General features: G+C 44.6%; 1 protein-coding gene across 1 annotated transcript in view; it reads right to left on the bottom strand.

The window, feature by feature from the left end:
* The window catches only part of Mgl (low-density lipoprotein receptor-related protein megalin), a 205,269-nt gene that overhangs the window by 43,183 nt on the left and 142,791 nt on the right, over positions 1–19,295 (bottom strand). The window contains exons 7-24 of the mRNA XM_077688059.1: positions 18,011–18,133; positions 17,810–17,929; positions 17,119–17,244; positions 16,863–17,023; positions 16,549–16,778; positions 14,350–14,535; positions 13,628–13,842; positions 13,381–13,524; positions 11,033–11,242; positions 10,738–10,933; positions 8,866–9,119; positions 8,608–8,757; positions 7,339–7,632; positions 6,679–6,792; positions 6,467–6,586; positions 6,131–6,370; positions 1,602–1,736; positions 138–263 (exon numbers count right to left, since the gene is read on the bottom strand). Coding sequence (XP_077544185.1) covers positions 138–263; positions 1,602–1,736; positions 6,131–6,370; positions 6,467–6,586; positions 6,679–6,792; positions 7,339–7,632; positions 8,608–8,757; positions 8,866–9,119; positions 10,738–10,933; positions 11,033–11,242; positions 13,381–13,524; positions 13,628–13,842; positions 14,350–14,535; positions 16,549–16,778; positions 16,863–17,023; positions 17,119–17,244; positions 17,810–17,929; positions 18,011–18,133 — 3,144 coding nt within the window. The remainder of the gene's footprint in view (positions 1–137; positions 264–1,601; positions 1,737–6,130; positions 6,371–6,466; positions 6,587–6,678; positions 6,793–7,338; positions 7,633–8,607; positions 8,758–8,865; positions 9,120–10,737; positions 10,934–11,032; positions 11,243–13,380; positions 13,525–13,627; positions 13,843–14,349; positions 14,536–16,548; positions 16,779–16,862; positions 17,024–17,118; positions 17,245–17,809; positions 17,930–18,010; positions 18,134–19,295) is intronic.

Raw genomic sequence — 19,295 nt, 5'->3', positions numbered from 1 at the left:
CTTTGCACAACTTAGGGCTAATCTCTGAATGGCAGGATTAACCAACGGCAGGAGAACCCCAAGACTACGCACCAGCAGCATTTTTTTTATTAACAAGAATTGCATAAGGGGTACCAACACCAAAGGGCACTTCTTACCACAGGCATGCCTGCTGTCCTCATCGGAGTTGTCTCCACAGTCATCACTGCCATCACAAATCCAGGACTTAAAGATGCACTTGGAATTGTTGCACTTGAAGTGGTTTTGCGGACAATCAACTTGGCCTAATAAAGCAAAGGTGAAATTTCAAGTTGAAACAACCAAAACAACAACTCGATTAATCCGTCTGCTTGCATTTAAAATGTGTCTGCATGCAAGCAGCAAACAAAAAAATATATAAGTATGCCAAATTTAGGGACCTTGGTGTTGACCGAAACAAGCTGATTTTTAAGGAAAAGTACCCCTTAGACAGAAAGTTTGCAGTGTCCCAAACAGCCTTTGGAGCTCATATTTAGCTAACTAAACAAGCCAGGCATTCTTCACAACAATGCAAATCCTTCCTGTTTGGTTCATAACATAAAGGGCTTGACTTTGTTTTGTTTTAACATTGTTTAATTTAAAAGAACTACAGCACTCAACTCAATTCCAGCCCTGAAGGGTGTTTTAACAAAAAAAGATAAGCAATATTCGAAAATTTTTAAATTTTATATTACACGACATCAGCAGCAAAGTAACAAAAAAATAATAAAAACAGAGTTAGTGTGTGAACTGCACATTAGCATTCAATGGTATGATCAAACAAAACTAGCGGCATCGCTACAATCGCACTGTCATGCTTCTTGGCGAGAGCTTTCGTCGCTGGCTGCCAATTGCACAGACAAGCCCCTAAAACATCATAAGGACCTGGCAAGGAAGTGACTGACGAGTAGCCAGTGCTTCATCTGTACTCTTTAATACTTAGCTTTGTGGCAGGAAGTTCGCATTAACTGTGGCACCAATGTTACTATGTAGGTCAATGCAGTCTTTTGAACGAGCCCAGCTTGTATTTTGTCTCCCATGTCCCATTAGGTAAATAGGCAATATTCAAAGACAGACTCATTAGGGAGAGGAATGGGTGCATGTTGTAAAACAAAATAAACAAATTTCTGCAATTTTATATAAGCAGAAAAATCAGTTCTGATCTGAGTAACTAACTAGTTTCCTTGCTATGCATACATGTCAAAGTGTGCAAGTAAACTTGTTCCTTGTCATTCTAACAAAATTGTTTCATTTTTGGACCAACCACTCAGTTGCCAGGCCACCAGATCCCTCCATTAATGTTTCATATTAGAAACAACATATAACGTTAGCATTAATACTACATTTATGGATTTCTTCCAAAAAAACAGTAGTCCTAAGGGGCTATTAGACAGAGGTGATCTTACATTTTTTTTTTTACTATGATCCCCCTACTTAAAATGCAAAACGAGGAGGTAAACATTTCTAGATGAACGAAAGGGATTAATAAGCTTAATAAGATTGATTATACGAATGAAGAAGATTTATAAGCTCAATCTAAAGAAAATATAAACCTGAAACACTGAAACTTCAGCATAAGCAAATCTAAACGACCAACAACTCACCACAAGAGGATGGCTCATCACTGCCATCTTCACAGTCAGCATTTCCATCACAGTACCAAAGCTTTGGGATGCACACCCTGGACTTTTTGCATTGGAAGGATTTCTCCAGGTCACACTGATCGGGCGCCAATGATGCTGCAGAAATGGAAAGCCACACAGAATATGCATACTTGCGAAAGGAATGCTGCAAGAACAACTTATAGCTAGTATAGAAACTATCGCTGACATGCCCTTCATATAATTCCAGTTTGACAGCATGTCGCCATAGCTGCTAAAAATGTGCACAAAAAATTTATAAGTGAAAAAATTAACGGGATGCACGGTTGCTTAGGGAAATAACCAAAATGGCAACAAGACATAGCCACACGCTCATCTGACAAGACAACAAGGCTGTCATCAGATTGTACTTGATAACATGCTGAATGAAATGCCTTTTGGAGTGCTCACCGTAAGAACGGTAGCATTCAGCATAATGCACCTTACCAGGGGTGAGACAGCTGAATCATATTTGGGAGCAGTTTCTGGAGAAGGGAAATCTCGATTTTGGAGCAGAAGAACCTTGATTTGGAGCAGTTAACGACATTTATTATGTCACCTTAGGAGCCTAAGGAATCACATGTTTGGCAACTCAGGGGAGGGGGGAGTGCAATTTTTAACCGGTTTTGAACGTACATAACACTTAAACAGCCTTTCAATAAAGTTTTTGTCTACCAGAGTATCATAGAGTACGAACTGCACAACCTTTTTACAAATTATTTTTAAATTCTTAGGCTCTATGCATAAATAGCGTATGGAGGGCTGCTGAAAATATCGAATAGAAAAACTAAGCAATCATAAGGCATTTTTATTAGCAGAAATTATTATTTTTGTAATCCCACACTTGGCTTTACACACAAGTGTAGAGCCATGACAAAAGTTGCGCGAAGCGAGGTGACAGTCATCACACCCCACCAACCCTCCCATATCAATTCCCAAGGTGCACGCTGATTACGATCGAATTTGAGTAACGTTGGTATGTTTAGCCACCTCCCTCTTGGCATTGAATTTCACTTCAGGTAGACGAATCATTATTACTAGCGTGCAATAAAAGCTTGTCCCGCTATCGAACACTGCTCCAACATTTTGCGGCGATGTAGCCTGCGCCACCACATCTGCAGTGTCAATTGTCCCATTTTCGCCGCTCGCAAGCTCACTGTCAAACGCAGCAATAACTCAGCTTTTTATAACACCACAATGGGTCCTAAATTTCACTTCAAGCGCGCAGCACCGCGCCTCATACTCAAGGCCGAAACACGGCGATTCGCGGGCACTGCATTGTTTTTGATGAACTCCCGTCTTTCAAGTCGTGCAACTTCCCGCAACAGATCAAACGACTGAATGTAAACCCAGCCGCCCTCCATAGCCAGAACCACAGTAGAAATAGGCAAAGAGTGCTCTGCCTGATGAACCACGAGCAACTGCTCCGCCCGGCGGCCATGTTTTCCAATCTTAACCACACCAAGACGGCGGCGCCAAGTAATGTCGTTCCGGAGATAGTTTGTCGCCTCAGTACACGTAACCATTTTTTTTGCAGGACTTCACAATGGTTTTCGATGGGAAAACTTTAAAAACTTACAGAATATAACATGTGCAACCCTACATTGTGACTTTCGAAAAAACAATTTTGGGGACATTTTTACGAGTTTTTTATTACATGACCAATCAATTAACCCTTCACTAACAGCATCACCTTGGGGGTGGTAGAAGGTTATGCCGTCAGTAAGCATTTTTCCCCACTGAAACTGACGGGAGCTTAAAATCCTTGGCTCTCAGACTGTTTCGGAGCAGTTTGGCGCAATTTTTGCGATTTTCAAGCTTTTGGAGCAGCCTGGCGCAGGAAAACAAATTTGTATCAAAACTGTGCAATATGCGCAGCTGTCTCACCCCTGGCCTTACCCTTCAAATTGCCCTCACAGCTCGGTTTTTTAGAAATGTGATATATAAGTTGCTACAAAGTGCCACATATATAAGTTTTTGAGTCACATCCCTCTATAAACACCAATATGTATAAGGGGTTGGCAAATACACTTTTGTGCAGGACTTCACAGTTGGTGCAACAAACATGTTGAGTCCATTAATTGGTCTGGCATTGTGGTTTGATCACAAGTTGACAACTGTTTGAATGAAACGTGCCGCGCATGCTTGCGCGAAAAGCAGCAAAAATGAGATCCCGTGTGCCCCGAGACCAGTCACATTTATCATCAAACATCAGTATTTACCCCCATCAGACTTTCTGCTCCTCCCGTTCAAAGATGATACATCACAGCACTAGCCTGTTAGTACTACCTGTAGCATTTAGAAGCTGCAGACCAACCTGGCTGACAACAACAGCTGCAGCGCAATCGAAGCAGTAGGAGCAGTTCATGTACCAACCTGCCTGCACAGCATGTGAAGGGGAATGTGGCAACAGCTTTGAAAAATGGGGCCCCTGTCTGCATTATTTTTCTCAGTCTTGCTCTACCAACTGGTTGCTGCGGTCTGTGTCCAAGAAGATTGTTTCTGTCTGCCAAGAACTCTTACATAGCAAAGCCTGCTAATGTGCCTGTAAAGCCTAGCTGCCAACCATGACCAAGAGGCACTATTCCCCTTTTTCCCTGGAAGAAGAAGACACAAGCCACGTGTCCCAAACTTGATCTGTCTACTGCCTTCCTGTGCGGGGACAAAGTACAAGGGGGGAAGCAGCATGCCTTTCTTGCGGGTGCTATCCCCTCACAAGTTGAAATAAACCTGTTAGTTCTGTTTGTCTCAGCTTCAACTTCACAAGCCATTCAGGGTAACTCTTAGGCTGCTGGTTTGACAGGAAATAACACTGGCCATTGCTTTGACCAGGGGCCACCATAGCACAGTACGGCACAGCCCAATTGCGAAAACTGAAGGTTGCGCTTGCAGTGCCAAATCAGTCAGTTTTCTGTTTTAGAAAAACAATGAGATAAAAAAGGAACAATTTTACATATTTTTGGTAGTATACATATACAGTTAAACCTCGTTATAACGAGACGGGGTATAACGAAATAATGGATATAACGAGCAAATCGTAATTCCCCTTGAAAGTCCCCATAGAAACCAATGTATTTAAAACCTCGTTTTAACGAGGTAAAATTTGCCCGTTACGGGATATAACGAACAAATTTCGTTGAGAAATCAAATTTTGAGCTAATTTTTAAACAGTGCGCAACGCGGATTTGAGACAGTGCGCGACGCGGCAACTGTATTAGCAGTTCAAAACTCCCGCCACGCGCGCGAAGCTGGATGGCGCGCCATGCGGACGCTGCGCCCGCGAAGCCATTCCCACCCTCCTCTCGCTGCGCACGGCATGCAGACAATGGGGCCCTTCGATTTACAGTCTTGGACTCACCGCGGGCTCCCCGAGAAGCAGTCCGACGTTCGATTTTCACATGCATCCCTATGGCTTCGGGGAATCCTCGGACTACCCGCGGACTATCCGCGGTGAGTCCGAGAAGAGCCCCAATGCGTCGCCTTCCTCTCCCTCCTGCCCCCTCCTCCCCTGTTCGTATCGCCGACGTCGCTGCGTAGTTGCGTGTGCGTGGGTTTCGGCAGTCTTCAGCCTTATCTTTTATCGTACTGCTCGCGTTATTCCAACAACGCGAGTGCGACAGGCGGGAAGCGAAAGCTAAAGGCTATCACGCTTGAACAGAAGACGGCTATGATAAAAGCCGTCGCATCGGGCGCGAAGGAAGGTAAGGTGCACTCCGTGGTAAGGTGGCAAGAGACTTTGACGTCTGGACGAGTACGCTGTCCACCATCGTGAGCAACCGAGAGTCCATCGTCAGCGCTGTTGCACGTGGCGTGAAAGGAAGCGCTAAGGACGGCGTCGGAGGCACTAGATGCGGTGGACGTGCTGCGCCGCTACTTCGGCGCGCACGAGGGCGGCGAAGATGGCGTGAACATAGCGGCCGCAGCTGAGCGAGCGAGCCATCGCTCGCATCAGGAAGGTGCATCAACGTCCAATTACGGACTTCTTCGAGCCAAGTCTGTTTGAAATACGAGTTTTGAACTGCAATAAAGTTGGTTCGTGATATTTCCGTCCTCCGGAATGTGTTTATTTTGCTGACTACCGCCGTGCGGCAAGATGCTATTTCGCCCGCTTTTTGTTTTAGGTAACTACAATGCAAATATTTGCAGTAAATGTCGGCTACGGCTATAACGAAATATTGGCTATAACGAGCAAATCGCGGCGCCCCTTCAATTTCGTTATAACGAGGTTTAACTGTAGTTCGTCGCTAAACACCTGAATATCATAGTAAAATTATTTAGTTATTTTTGAACATACTCTATACAAAAATAATTATTGACCCAGCATCAAAAACCTTACAAAAGTCGTAGCAATGGTATTTAAACATTGCAATAAAAAACAATGCTATATGCACTTGGCTGACATATTCATAACTACACATATGGTTTAGGAGTACCATGTACAACAAAAGACGAGAAATACAACAAAAGACGAGAAAAAAGAAAAAAATACTCACGACAGCCTTGCTCATCGGACCCATCTTGGCAGTCACTAACTCCATCACAACGATAGCTTTCGTGGATGCACTGTTTCTTGTTGGAACACTGAAACTGTGAAGAGGTGCACACGGCAGGAGGGCAGTTGTTTTCATCAGCTTGGTCAAAGCAGTCATTGTCACCATCGCAGACCCAGCTCCGTGGTATACAGTGACCTGATCCAGGGCACGTGAACTGGTAATAGGCGCAAGTTTTTTCCTCTGAAAAACCGAGACAGGATCACGAGCAGCAGCCATTTTAGTCACATTCTATTTTAGTGAGCAGCTCGGGCAGTTTCTTGACAGAAAGGTACTCACTGCAAAAATCTCCTTCGTCTGAACCATCTCCACAGTCATTCTCAGAATCGCACTTCCAGGACTGTGGAATGCATCTTCCGTTTTCACACGAAAACTCGGAATTGTCACATTTTACATTTGCTGGAAAAAGAGAAAAAAAGTGCGATGCTCTAACATAGAGTGCAAAACACAAAGTGGGGCACAAAAGGCCAAGCATAGAGACTCAGACGTACTGCATCCCGTTTCATCAGAGAAGTCACCGCAGTCGTTGTCAGAGTCGCACTTGAATGACAGAGGTATGCACCGGCCACTGCCACACCGGAACTCTCGAGGGCTGCAGGTGTTGCCTGGGGGAGGAAGAGCAGAGCATTAGCATATGACAACTGCAAGCACAAGGCAAGCTACTGAACTGAGCTGAACTTGTGAAGTGGCAAGTGTACCCATTCAAATTTCCCTTTAAAGAAGGCTGCAGCCTTTCTATTATTTTAAATGGTACTGAACCATCCTGTGGACACAGCGACAGATGTTCAGCCACATGAAGCACGAGGTGTCCGATACTCGTGCACTACCTTGCTAGTCTTGAAATGTGCTCGGACAAACCGAGGTTTTTAAAAGCACATGAAGATCACAAGGTGCAACCTGGCGAGTTCAGTACTTATCAAAACTTCGCGCATCTCCACTCTAAAAAAAAAAGTTTTGCTGCTGTGCCCCAACAAGAGACTTGTGAGCAAGTGGCCCATTCAGTGCGACAAAGAATTCACAGCTTGGCTTCTGACGCACCTTTGTAGTAAAGAGAATGAGTCCGTAAAAGCATTTCACAAGCAGCAGAGAATTAACTGTTGCCCCAGCTAAAAGCACGCTTCAATCCCCCTCGGTGCAGCAGCAGCCCTCACGTGTGCAGTTGTTCATCTCGTCCGAGTTGTCGAGGCAGTCGTCGTCCCCATCGCACACCCAGGTCTTGGGGATGCAGCGCTGGTTCTCGCAGGTGAAGTCCCACGTATTGGGGCAGGCCTGGACAGGCGGCTCGGCCGATGGGTCCGAGATGCAGGTGCGGTTGTCCTTGGACAGCTGCTCGCCATATGGACAGCCACAGCTCACCACCAGGTCGGGTCCCTGGCTCCCGTTCGAGGGTACCGGGAAGCACAGCTTCTGGCAGCCGCCATTATTGAACTGGCACGGGTGCCGGCCTGCAGGTGAAACGACGGAACAAGACCACTGGTACGAACTGTGTATACACCTCACATTTTGTTGAAAATGTGGACTCCTTTTGTTTCTTGCTACTCTTCAAAGTTCTCTCATACACTTCCATGTTTTCTGCTCTAATCCACTTTGTGTGGTTGGAGAGTGAATTCTTGTCCAAGCAATAAACTGTGCCCGAACTTGATACGAGATGGTAAAAAGGTAGAAAGTTTATCTTTTTCAAGCAACTCACAACTGGCAAAACAAAACAAAACAAAAAAAAACTTTGGGCACAGTGTGAAAAATGAGCTCAGAACTTCTAAATACTGCAAAGCCAAATAAAGCTTTGATGTCAGAGAACTAATAACTTAAAATCACCCCTCTGCACCATAAAGTGTCAACATACCATCAAAAAAAAAAAAAAAGGCTACACTGTTTCTAATCTCCTTAGGAAGTGTTTTATTGCTCTTAAAAAAAGCAGTTTGTAAACTGCTCCCTTGCCCACCCAACATTTTTGCAGAGGTTGTTTTATATTACAGCCTCTTTCAAACACCCAGTACAGCAATTTGGTCATTCATTTGGAAATACTGAGTCGTGCATTAGTGTCCTGAGTGCTCACATAGCGAGCGATGTCAGATTTGCCTTAATTTTCAGAATGAGTGGGTGGAACGTTCAGGCAAAACCTTCAAGCTTTTTTTTCTTCTAATGTTCATTCCCTCAACACACAAAGGGAAGGAAGACGTCACAGCCACAAGAACGTGGAAATTCTCTAGAGCACGATGGAACAGTGGAAATTTGTTCAAGAGCAGTGAGATGCAGATTCCAAAATAAAAATTGTTTCAACACACCTACATACTACCTATTCTCAGTAAGTTATTTCTGTCTTTAGAAGGAGACAAACCCTTGTGGGGCAAGACAGCCTTTATCAGCATCAAACAACACTTAACAGCCCTCCACCTTTTTTTAAGAAGGCTCCGACTTACTGTCAACTTTTTGGTTGTCCCGGCTGTAAACCTTGATGCCATACAGTCGGCTACCTTCCTCCACCGTGGTGATAATCTTCTCATCTGCACCAGTTAGCTTGTGCATTCTCAAGATCGCATCTAGACGCCAATCCGTGACAAACAGTGAATCTGCAAAGTACAAAGAGAAAAGCTGCTTGTATAATGCCACACAAATAATGCCCCACACAGAAACACTGCGGCCATAAGGCAGGAAGATTGGCAACAGCTAGCACTCACCTCCATGAATGACTAGTGAAAAAGGGTGCTTAATGCGTGGAGAGTTGATGGTTTGAACATCTGTTCCGTCCAGATTGGCGTGTTGGATGTGGTCCAAGAGGGCATCGCACCAGTACAGACGGTCAGTCTGAAAGTCTATGCTCAAGCCATTGGGCCAGCCCAGGAGCACACCGCGGAAAACCATGACGTTGCTTCCGTCCAGGTAAGCCCGACTGATGTTCGCTGGTCTGTCCCATTCAGAGTAGAAGACATACCTGCCAAGTGGGAAAATGCAGAAGGCACTTCACGAATATGCCAGCACACGACAGGGAGAAGCACTATGCTCCTTCACTGAGCTCCTCACAATCAAACTGCCACTGCTGTCCAGCTCTGAGCAAAACCAACCAAACATTTGTTTTATGAACCTGGCTAGTTGTGCCATTTTCTTTGTTCTTTAAGGCATTATCCCACTACATGATCTACGAATTCATAAAAGAATGCCTCTTCAACTAAAGAGGACATTTACTATAACATTTACCTTTACAGGAAAATATATTACACGTATGACAGAATACTCGACCACACTAGATTAAGCAGACTGAGTGACGGAAGAACACTCCTCGATATGTGCTTTCTTCACAAGCTCATTCATGGAGCTGTTGACTCTGCCGATTTTCTAACTTCCATCAATTTTCATGTCCCCACACGATGCCGTTCCTCGCCGCTATTTTATCCTGCCGTCAATCATAAAAGTCCTGTCCAGAGAATGCAACTCCTTTACAACTCACTTGAAGCGCCTGATCTGAGTATCTTTGATCGTTACAGCACTTTTGTGCAAGCTGTTAAAAATACATCTAAAGCCTGAGTGTGTACTTTTGTGTTGTAAAAACATGCGAGTCAGCCATGTAATGTTTGTTCCATTGAGGTTATTTTCATTTCTCATGCTCTTTTTTCGCTATGGTACACATCTTCTGAGTGTGTTTTTTTGCGTTGTAGAATCATGTGTGAGTCAGCCATATAATGTTTGTTCCATTGATGTTATTTTTATTATACTCTTTTTTCCCCATTGTACACATCTCCCTTTCCTATCCTTTCCTTTGTTTCTTCTGTGCACCACGCTGAAGGCATCATGCTGTTTGTGGGCACTTATCTAAATAAATAAATAAAAATTTATAATTTCGACTCAACGTACCAAGACTACACTTGAGCCATGAGGTGCACAAGGGCCAAAGATAAATTTGGGCCCCATTTGGGTTTGCATTAGAAGTTCAGACTGCTGGTCCAATCCAAGGTACAATATTATTGACAAAAATAAATATAACCATGGGTTTACTGTGCGGCAGCACACTTAGTCTTACAGCGGACCAACGCCACTTTCCTCCAGCACTTCCGCTTCGTTTGCTTGTTGGTGTGGTGTGGTGTGTGGTGTGCGTGTGGTGTGCGTGTGGTGTGCGTGTGAGCATATATAAAACCGTTTCACATTTTCGCTGATAGGCCAAAGCACATTCCAATTTATATTCCATCACCATAAAGCTTTCTCTACGACTGTAGCACAAAGGAACAGGTAATGTAATTTACATGTTACAAAATGGAGCCTACTGAAGTGTTCATGCAGTGATTCAAACAAAATAAAAAGCCTATGTGCATTTTTTCTAGAGCAAACAAAACTAGTGCACTCAAGGGTTTCTTTCCAAAGCTCAGGTTGGAGCCAGCATTCTGCTAAAATCTACCTACGAGGTATTCAGCTGCACCAAGCCCCGTTGTTTCCCAGCTCGCACAAATCACCCATTTCAAGTAGCGTCACGCAGCAGCAAAATTTACGTCAAGACTAGACATTACGAGACATCACTTCAAACTATAAAAAACGATTTTGAAAACTGCAGCTCATCTCACCCCTTGTTTGGATGGACAACAATGGCACGAGGACGCTTCAAGTTTTTCAGAAGAGTTCTTCGGTACTGGAAGTTTTTGACACTGATGACATTCAGCGTTCCCTTGCGGCTGTCAATATAGTACAGGTTGTGGGACACCCAGTCCAGGGCCAAGCCTTCAACCCCTTCATTCTGAGATGCCAAAACATTTTCCTTCGCTGCAGGAATTGAGATATATGGGCAAAGAGATCAATGATAAATGCCACTTCGAATTACAAGGTGCCAAGCTGACAAAGACACATATAGCATATACTAACCAGACCCGTCAATGGTGACCCTGTAGATGACATCCAGGATGACGTCTGAGTAGTAGATAAACCTTTCACGAGCATCGAAATCCAACCCTACAAAGCGAGCAGATTTGCTCACTATCGGCACCATGGCATCCGTGAACCCGTCCTGAGTTATGTTCATCAGGCTTCCCCGCACAAACTTCTGTTGGGAGTACAGCAGAAATGTCGACACCCCTGCAAGGAAAAGTGAACAGAACAGATGCTGCCATGATTCACTGGCCTTTCCACACAAACCTCGGAGCCATCATTAACCGATCTGGAACGGGCTGAGATAAATAATTGCGCAACCAGGGCTGTACAGCAATGCACAAGCGCACAGACACAGAACCAAAAATTATTCCCCTGTTGCTGAAGATGGGTGTGGGCCTCTCTTCGCGTGTGGACGCATCAGCTGGTTAGTGAAGCACCTCAGATAATTCGCAACCAACAGTCTAAGTTGGCCTACACACTTTTCTTTGACAGAGCGGTCTCCTGCATGAATGGTTGGTTGCAAAAATGCAAAGGTGCATGGCCAAAAGCTGAACAAATAAGTACAATAAAATGCCAAGAGGGAGCCTCCCTCGAAGAATGGGAGCAAGTGTAGTAAAATTGTCAACGTGGGCTATCTTTTAGTGTGCAACAAAAACTGTTCAAAGTGCTTGCAAAAATTTGCCAAATGTCACAGTGGGTTATTGTTTGACTTTGGGGCATCAGAGGATTTTACACTATGTACATGAACTTTGTTTTATGCTGATGGTGTCGTTGCCCATTCTCAACCAAGAAATTTAGCACAAGAAGTTTCCTTTAAGCTCTCACAATCACCCATCCCACAGTTTAGGTTTGAGAAGCTGGACATACTGTATTTTCACATGTATAACCCACACCAAAATTGCGAAAATTTCAGGGGTAGAGTAGAGGTGCGAATTATATGCGAGGTATTTCCTTTGGTGCAGCTTCACGGCAATGCGCATTGTGCCACGAGACCCCTACAGCAGCAACAGCGACTAAGCCACTCTTATCCCACTGACAGTGCTCATTTTTACCATGCAGTTTCAAAGGAAAAGCACTGTTCAAGAGTAAACAGTGTAAGTGCCATACTCAAGAACATGAAAACACTGCTCCATACTATGAGGACGATAGGTACGAGTTGAAATTTGTTTCAAATGAGGCGGTGGCTTCCGCCGTCACATTGGTCTATTTTCAGATGCTTAATTTATTGCTTGTATTCACTGGCGAGGCGCGCATGCAGGCAACCGTGTGAGTGCACCATCCCTTACTACGTCGGGCTCCGCGGGATGGCGGTATTTGTCCGTGCTAAACGAAACTGTGAAACACTTGACGGTGTTTCACATTACAAACTCTACCTCACCGAACACAAAGTATTGCCTTGAGACCAATGTGAATGCGATTAATGGCCACCATTTCGAATCGGATTAAAACAGAGCAGACGACGCACGCCAGTGTTTTTTTTCTTCTTCTTCGGAATGCGGGTGCAGTGGCCCAAGCCCCGCCGTGTTTGTGGCGCATCGGCCATGTCTGTGGCCATTTCCAGCGTTGCCAAGCGAAGAAATTGACAGCTAAACTTTTATACGAATACCACCTATAGTACACTGTTCCAATCTTTTAATTCTTGCTGTATAATAATTGCATTCTGCCCTCATAAGAATACTACGTGGCGACATTCCTGGATGTTTCATTGAATAGACCATTCAAAGTACAGTGAAATATTCTAGTTCACTGTAATTCAAAGCACACGACGAGCGTCTTTACACTGAATGGGTGGCTGAAGGTTTCTATGATTTAACGCCAACAGGCTGCGTCCATAGGCCTGATGTTGCGCTATTTTGCAAGTGGATCGTCAAGGCATGGAAGGCAATTCTAAGCAAGATGGTTCGCAAGAACAAGAAATACTGTGTTACAAACAGCCTGGATGGAACTGAAGATGATATTGTGTATGGCAGTGACAACTGCGGCTCGAGCGATAGCTCTAGCGATAGCATGACAATAAGTGATTGTGGCTTAGGCCGTGCAGAAAATGTATTCAATATGCAAAATATAGGTTAATTTTTCTGCATCCACATATGTACCTTAGTAGCTTTGATCCAGCCTTTCCTGTATAAAATGTGTGCGCAATATGTGGGGATATTTATTTTTTATTCATGGACTGAAAGTGGGGTGTGGGTTATAAGCAGGGGCAGGTTATATGTGTGAAAATACGGTAGTTTCAGCAACTAGTCTTCAAGGAAACACAAATGTCGGGACATGATCGCAAGGATAATGGTTTGCGCCATTTGGGGACCGCAAAAACACCACTTAAAGGAATAATCCCTCACTTGTGCAGTCTTTCCTGTTGGAGAGCAGCTCGAAGCCAGTGTGGCAAACACATCTGTAGCCAAGGAGGCCAAATCCCCCAGATCCCCGGGTCACAATGCACATATGCTGGCAGCCGCCATTGTTTGTGCCACAAGGGTTGGAAACTGAAATGCAACACATCGGACAATTACAATCCCTTAGACCATTTTTCAGGCGTGCACAGGCAGAAAGTAATGAGTGTACATGCAGTGTTGATTGAATACTTACCAACTGGCTGGCGCAGGCTATGGTAGGCCTTGATGGCACCTGGCTCTTTTGAAAGCTGCCTATCCCGGTGTACTATTGTGACAGTGTCGTTGTTGTTGAATATCTTGGCCTGGAGAACCCCCTGCCTGGTGCCGTCTGTCCAGTAAACCTTGTCCTCAAACAATGTTATCTTGTTGGGGGATGGCACGCGCGTACTGCCTCGAATGATGATGTTCCTGAGGGGGAAAAAAATGCGCCACTAGATACAGTCACGGGCATGCACCTCAAGAATTGAGCTTTCCAATGATCAAAATGAGCGTTGGCTGCAGTACGTAGTTAACCTGACACCTGAACCTTTGTTTAGCTCAGGAGAAAAGCACAAATGAAGCTTTGTCAATGATAACAGTGCTTTAAATGTTCACCAAAAAGAGATTACAAGACATAAGTACGAACATGAGAGAGAGAGCTGATGCCAGGTTCTAAGTGGCCTTAGAAAGCCAAAACTGCACACTGACAACAGAAGTTTCACGTAAAAAGCTGCAATGAACATAGTAACTCCCAATGAAACTCATTTTAACACACGCCAGTGATGAGCTGCTATTGTGGCCCTGTTTCAGTCTCACTGAACTGTGTGCACATGCTGGCCTGCACATTTAAAAGCAAGCACAACCAAGATGCTGGAACCACGTGACAGAACATGCAAGGTCCAGCATGCCAGTCTGCTGGTCTCGAGTGCAACACACCTGTTGCTGCCCGTGTAGTCAATGGCCACAATCTGGTCCAGTTGGGAGTCGCACCACACAAGAAACTTGGTGACATAGTCGACAGTGAGGCCAGTAGCCTTGTAGATGGCCGTAACGATGGTGGTCCGGTGTGACCCGTCCATGTGAGCACGATCAATGTGGTCGCCATCACTGAAGAACATGTACCTGCAAGACAACGACAATGTTGTTCAAGAGGCCAGGACCTCAAAAGAAGTCCCAAAAATGTCTCAGAATATTCCCTACTGGGAATTGCACCAAACTTTGAGAGCAAATAAAGAGGAGCAAAATTACCCACTCTTTGAAACAGTACTCAAAAAGAGGACAGAGAAAAAAAGATATAAAGTTTCTGCATATGAATCATATGTTATTCTATATATGTTTGATTTGCAAATTTGATATTCAATACTTTGGAATGTTTGCTTAAGGCTGAATATTTACAGCGCTTTTTTTTAGGGCAGCATCAAGAGCTAGACGCATTATGAATTTGGCATATTCTTAAAGATGCCATCTATTTCCCTACCTTGGGTTGTTTTGCAAACAAGCCATTTAAAAGCACAATGTAGCGGTGTTTTTTGGCAGTGCAGTGAAAGATGAGAGACACAGAAAGGTGACAGGACAAACTGCCTCCCGTTGCACAACCAGAAAATGCATGCAAATCAACTCGCCCAGCAGTCCCCCTTATGCAGCAGTAGCTTTGGTCTCTGTCCACGTCCAAATTCTCAGTCTTTTTACACACAGACACTTTATATGTGATACATGTTACATCACACACAATACTTGTTAGACATGTTACATCACATATAGGGGAGAGAAAAAGAGAAGATTTCCCCACAGAACCTGGAGCCACCTATGCACAACACAACAGCACTCACTTTGCACATCACCTCCCACAACCAATACATAGCATGCGTTTGTTGCAACACTTCAGTATGCAATTGTCTGATGTGTTAGCAACCACCAACAGACATGTGCACAAGGTTTAATAGACTAATTAAACCACAGGAATAAAAGCAAATGCTGAATCATCTAGTAATGTTGAATAAAAATACCTATAAATTGTGAAGGGTTCATTTTAAGTTCAAATCAAGCTTGAAATGAATGGTGATTCTGGTAGAGTAATTTCAAACCAAGCTGCACAATCAGCTAAACTGCATAAAACATACTTTGGCGGAGTACTGAAAAAGCAGTAAAAACTGCAAGCAATTGCAAATTTTCAGGTTCAATTTAAATATTACTCATGCCATCGTCAAAACAGAAAAGTTAAAACATTTGCCTTGCAAGTGCCATGGTTACTCCCATAACGATGCTTCTTTGTTGGAAAAACATCTTGAGAGGGGCTCCTTTTCAGGGTAAAAATTTAGATGAGGTTACTGAACTGCGGTGTAAATCATTGATTGATTGGTTTCAGCTTCTGTTTTTCGCACAATTTAACATACTCAAATGTACGCAAACTCAGAATAACCCTCCTGGACTACCAGGGATGCGATCCAGCACTTGATTTGCTCATGTATTCCTATGGGACCTCCAGTTCAAGGGGAACCTAAGACTGCCCCCCCCCCCCCCCCCTCCCTTCCCCCCAGAATCTGATAACTAGCCACCCTACCTCAACTACCCAAGAAAGATGCATCGAGGAGCTCCCCTATTTGCCCCACTATTTAAAACTGCAAATGTGTGCACAAATTGTGAAATGGTGTGCAGCAACTGCAATTTGATAGTGAAAGCCGGTTTTGCTCAAATACTGGTACTTGATTTCTTGATTTCAGCTGATTATGCTTTATCAACTTTTTGCTGATTTTTTATTCTACTGTACTTAAATTTGCACAGATGCTCTGATCATATTGTCCCGTGACAATATTCAGCCATTACATTATGAGGGAACAGTCTTCTAAACTGTCCTTTTACCCCTTCCTCATGACTTCCAAACATTCTAGTAATACTTGTTTAAATCAAGGAAACAACTCGGACCATCTCGTTATATTCAATAACCAAATTACATAATTTAAGGCGTGCATGTGCATGCGTGCGTACGTACGTGTGTGTGTGGTGCCACTCCACCAATAAAGCTTCTAAAACTACTACCCCCGCCCCCTCCTCCCCTTCCCCCCCCCCCCCCCCTCCCCCCAAAAAACTTCACACAACCCACACACCCATCGCCCCCACTACAGAAAAGGGGCGTACCCGACAGTTGGATCCAGAGCAATGTCCTGCGGATTGGAGAGGTTCCTGCTGAGCACTATGGCATGCCTCAGGCCATCCATTTCCAGCAGGTCTATCTTCTGCCCCAGTGAATCGCAGACGTAGAGCTTGTTGCCAACCCAATCGACAGCCATGGACACAGGGTTCCACGAAAAGACAACACTGATCGGTGACCGGAGTTCCTTGTCCCCTGCGAGCCTCATGGAGTGGATCTGAAACAGGCAGCTTTCTCAAGGCAAAGAAATAGGCCAAGCACCCCCCCGTAGAAACTAGGAAGTCACAGACATCAGCCACACCTGTTTCGTTTCAGTGTCTGACCAGAAAACCAATTTCTTGTCATAATGGTAGTCAAGTCCAGTTGCTGAGGACGCATTGGCCAGGATGCTCAGGTCGGCCCCATCACTGCTAACCGAGTAGATGGCATTGTGGCGGGTAAACAGGAGTCGCATAGAAGAACCTGGGAAGGAAAAGAAAAAAAGCCCACACACAAAGAAACTTGGAGGCATGCAAACTACCGAGCATGTGCACCTATTGTACCTCGCCTCTACTTACTGTTGTCTGCTTTGCAGTGCCGCGGCGGGTCCAGGGTGTAGCCACGAACACAGAGACACTGATAGCTGCCAGGGCTGTTGGTGCACAGCTGGTCGCAGTAGCCCCACTCGGAGCACTCGTTCAGATCTGAAAGGTTAATTCAGACAAAGGCCACAGATAGACTGCGCATTAACAATTTTCCGCCTGCAGTATGATGTGCATATGAGGCACAGCTTCTCTGCAGTGCATCTAAAAATTAAAAAAAAAAGAAAGGGAGGGGGGAGAATGGGGGGCTGTGTGTTCCGAGATCTCCCGAGGTCTTTAAACATCTTATTCCGAAAATAAGAACCAAACATCTTACTCTGACACAAGCTCAGCAAATGCTTTTGTTTTTATTTTTTGGTGAAGAAAAAAAAAGGGCTATGGGGGTTACTGAAGAGCAGGTAGGCACAGCAGAATTAAGCAAAAAGTACTCAAGAGGATTTAAACTGAAAATAGTAAATAGATTTTCCACACTTCATAGCCAGAAAAGGCCCGTTTGCAAATAACAAGTTAGCAAAGCAGAAAAAAAAACAGCCGTGATCCTTTTCCCACGGAACGTGCATCTGATCAGGCCTTCTACTGTGGTCTACTGACCGTGTGGATCGACCAAGCTTTTATTCTCCGATAGCAGAAGCTGGTCATGCAGTCAAGGAACTCCCAGTGCACATACCCATGCAGCTCCTCTTGTCCTTGGTGTTGATCGTCATGCCTGCAGGGCAGAAGCAGTCGCCGCCTTCCAAGGATGCACGGCAGCCATGTTCACAAGACAACGTCCGGCAGAGGCTGGATGCTGGAAGACGAAGCAGATCAAACAAAACTTAGTGCAGCAAGATGCTAAAGCACCAGTACGCATGAAGGGGACAAAACTTACAGCAATTCTTCTTTTCATCAGCGCCGTCATCACAATCTTGTTTTCCATCGCAAAGTTTTGACTTGTCAATACATTTTTTCTCTGATGGACAGAGAAATTTTGTATCCAAGCAGGTGACAGATGCTGAAAGGAATAGCACAAGTTAGACCAAACTTGCCAAGATAAGCACTAAGCGTCACCCCAAGAGGATGAAATATAAATAGCCAGCTAAACAAAATAGAAACATCAGTAAAAACATTGACATGGGACTGCTTGTTTAGTGCATCAATCCATTTCGGGATATTTTTGGTGCAGTTACACAAGAAAACCACACTGTACGTGGTAGTGCTGTGGGTCCCGGAAATGGGATGGCCAATGTATAAAGGTCAGTAAAATCCCACAGATACTGCTGACACTTGGCTGCGATGAATCTTCGCTTTTCCATGATAATAATTTTCCTGCTGTGCCGCAAAGAGGCCTTTGAGACTTGATGGGCATGGGTTTTTGTGGCTTCAAGCTCTCAAAGAAAGAAATAACAAGAGCCGCAGGGTTACTAGAGCAAGCATGTTAATGTCTCGTGAAGTGCGTGCGGGATTTGTAATGTCAGTGCTCAAAAAATGCAGTACGGTACCTTTCAGCTTTCTGCCCTTTCTCCCTCGCAGTAAGTAACCCACTTCTACGGGTGGCACACGCATGCCTACAATGCAAAATCCTTGTGGTCACATTATGAACTGCTACAAGTGTGCTCTCAGTGTGCCACCGGAGAGAGTCCCTGTGCTGCTTCCAGCAGGAAGAGAACGCTCAGGTAAAGCGTACGCAGCAACTGCCAGTGCGCAGGGTGCAGTGTTGCACTGTGAAGCTACAAAAGCAGGAGAGCTGGCAGGATGCCCCAAAGCTGTGCCCACAGCATCCAGGCAAAAGCGCAGCCAAAAGCGTAGCCGTCAGAAGTGAAAAATGAACCCTTGATGGTGGCAACGTTATACTTTCATCTTTAATCTTAACACCCCTGTGATGTCACATGCCTTGAATGGTCTCTCCACCCCCTCCATAGTATGCAAGCAAGCGAAAAACGTAATGAAGCTTAATGCAATTTTTTTAAACTAAAAGCCAGAAGTGGTGCTTTTGATAACAATTAACCATCCTGAACATGCCTGAGATAATTTTGCAGTTCAGGCTTGTTGCCTGAACTACAAAATTAACTGTGCAGCCATGGAAGTTGCACAAAATGTGCTTGAAAGTTTAGAGGGCACAGGAGGAATGTCCCATACTGTCAAATCTGGAATGATGTTTGAAACTTTTTCCGGCG

The sequence above is a fragment of the Haemaphysalis longicornis genome, unplaced genomic scaffold, assembly GCF_048455015.1.
Source record: "Haemaphysalis longicornis isolate Haplotype H1 unplaced genomic scaffold, Haemaphysalis longicornis Haplotype H1 scaffold_1, whole genome shotgun sequence".
Taxonomy (NCBI): Eukaryota; Metazoa; Arthropoda; class Arachnida; order Ixodida; family Ixodidae; genus Haemaphysalis; species Haemaphysalis longicornis.
The sequence above is the reverse complement of the archived record's forward strand: the minus strand, read 5'-3'. Positions and strand labels throughout refer to the sequence as shown.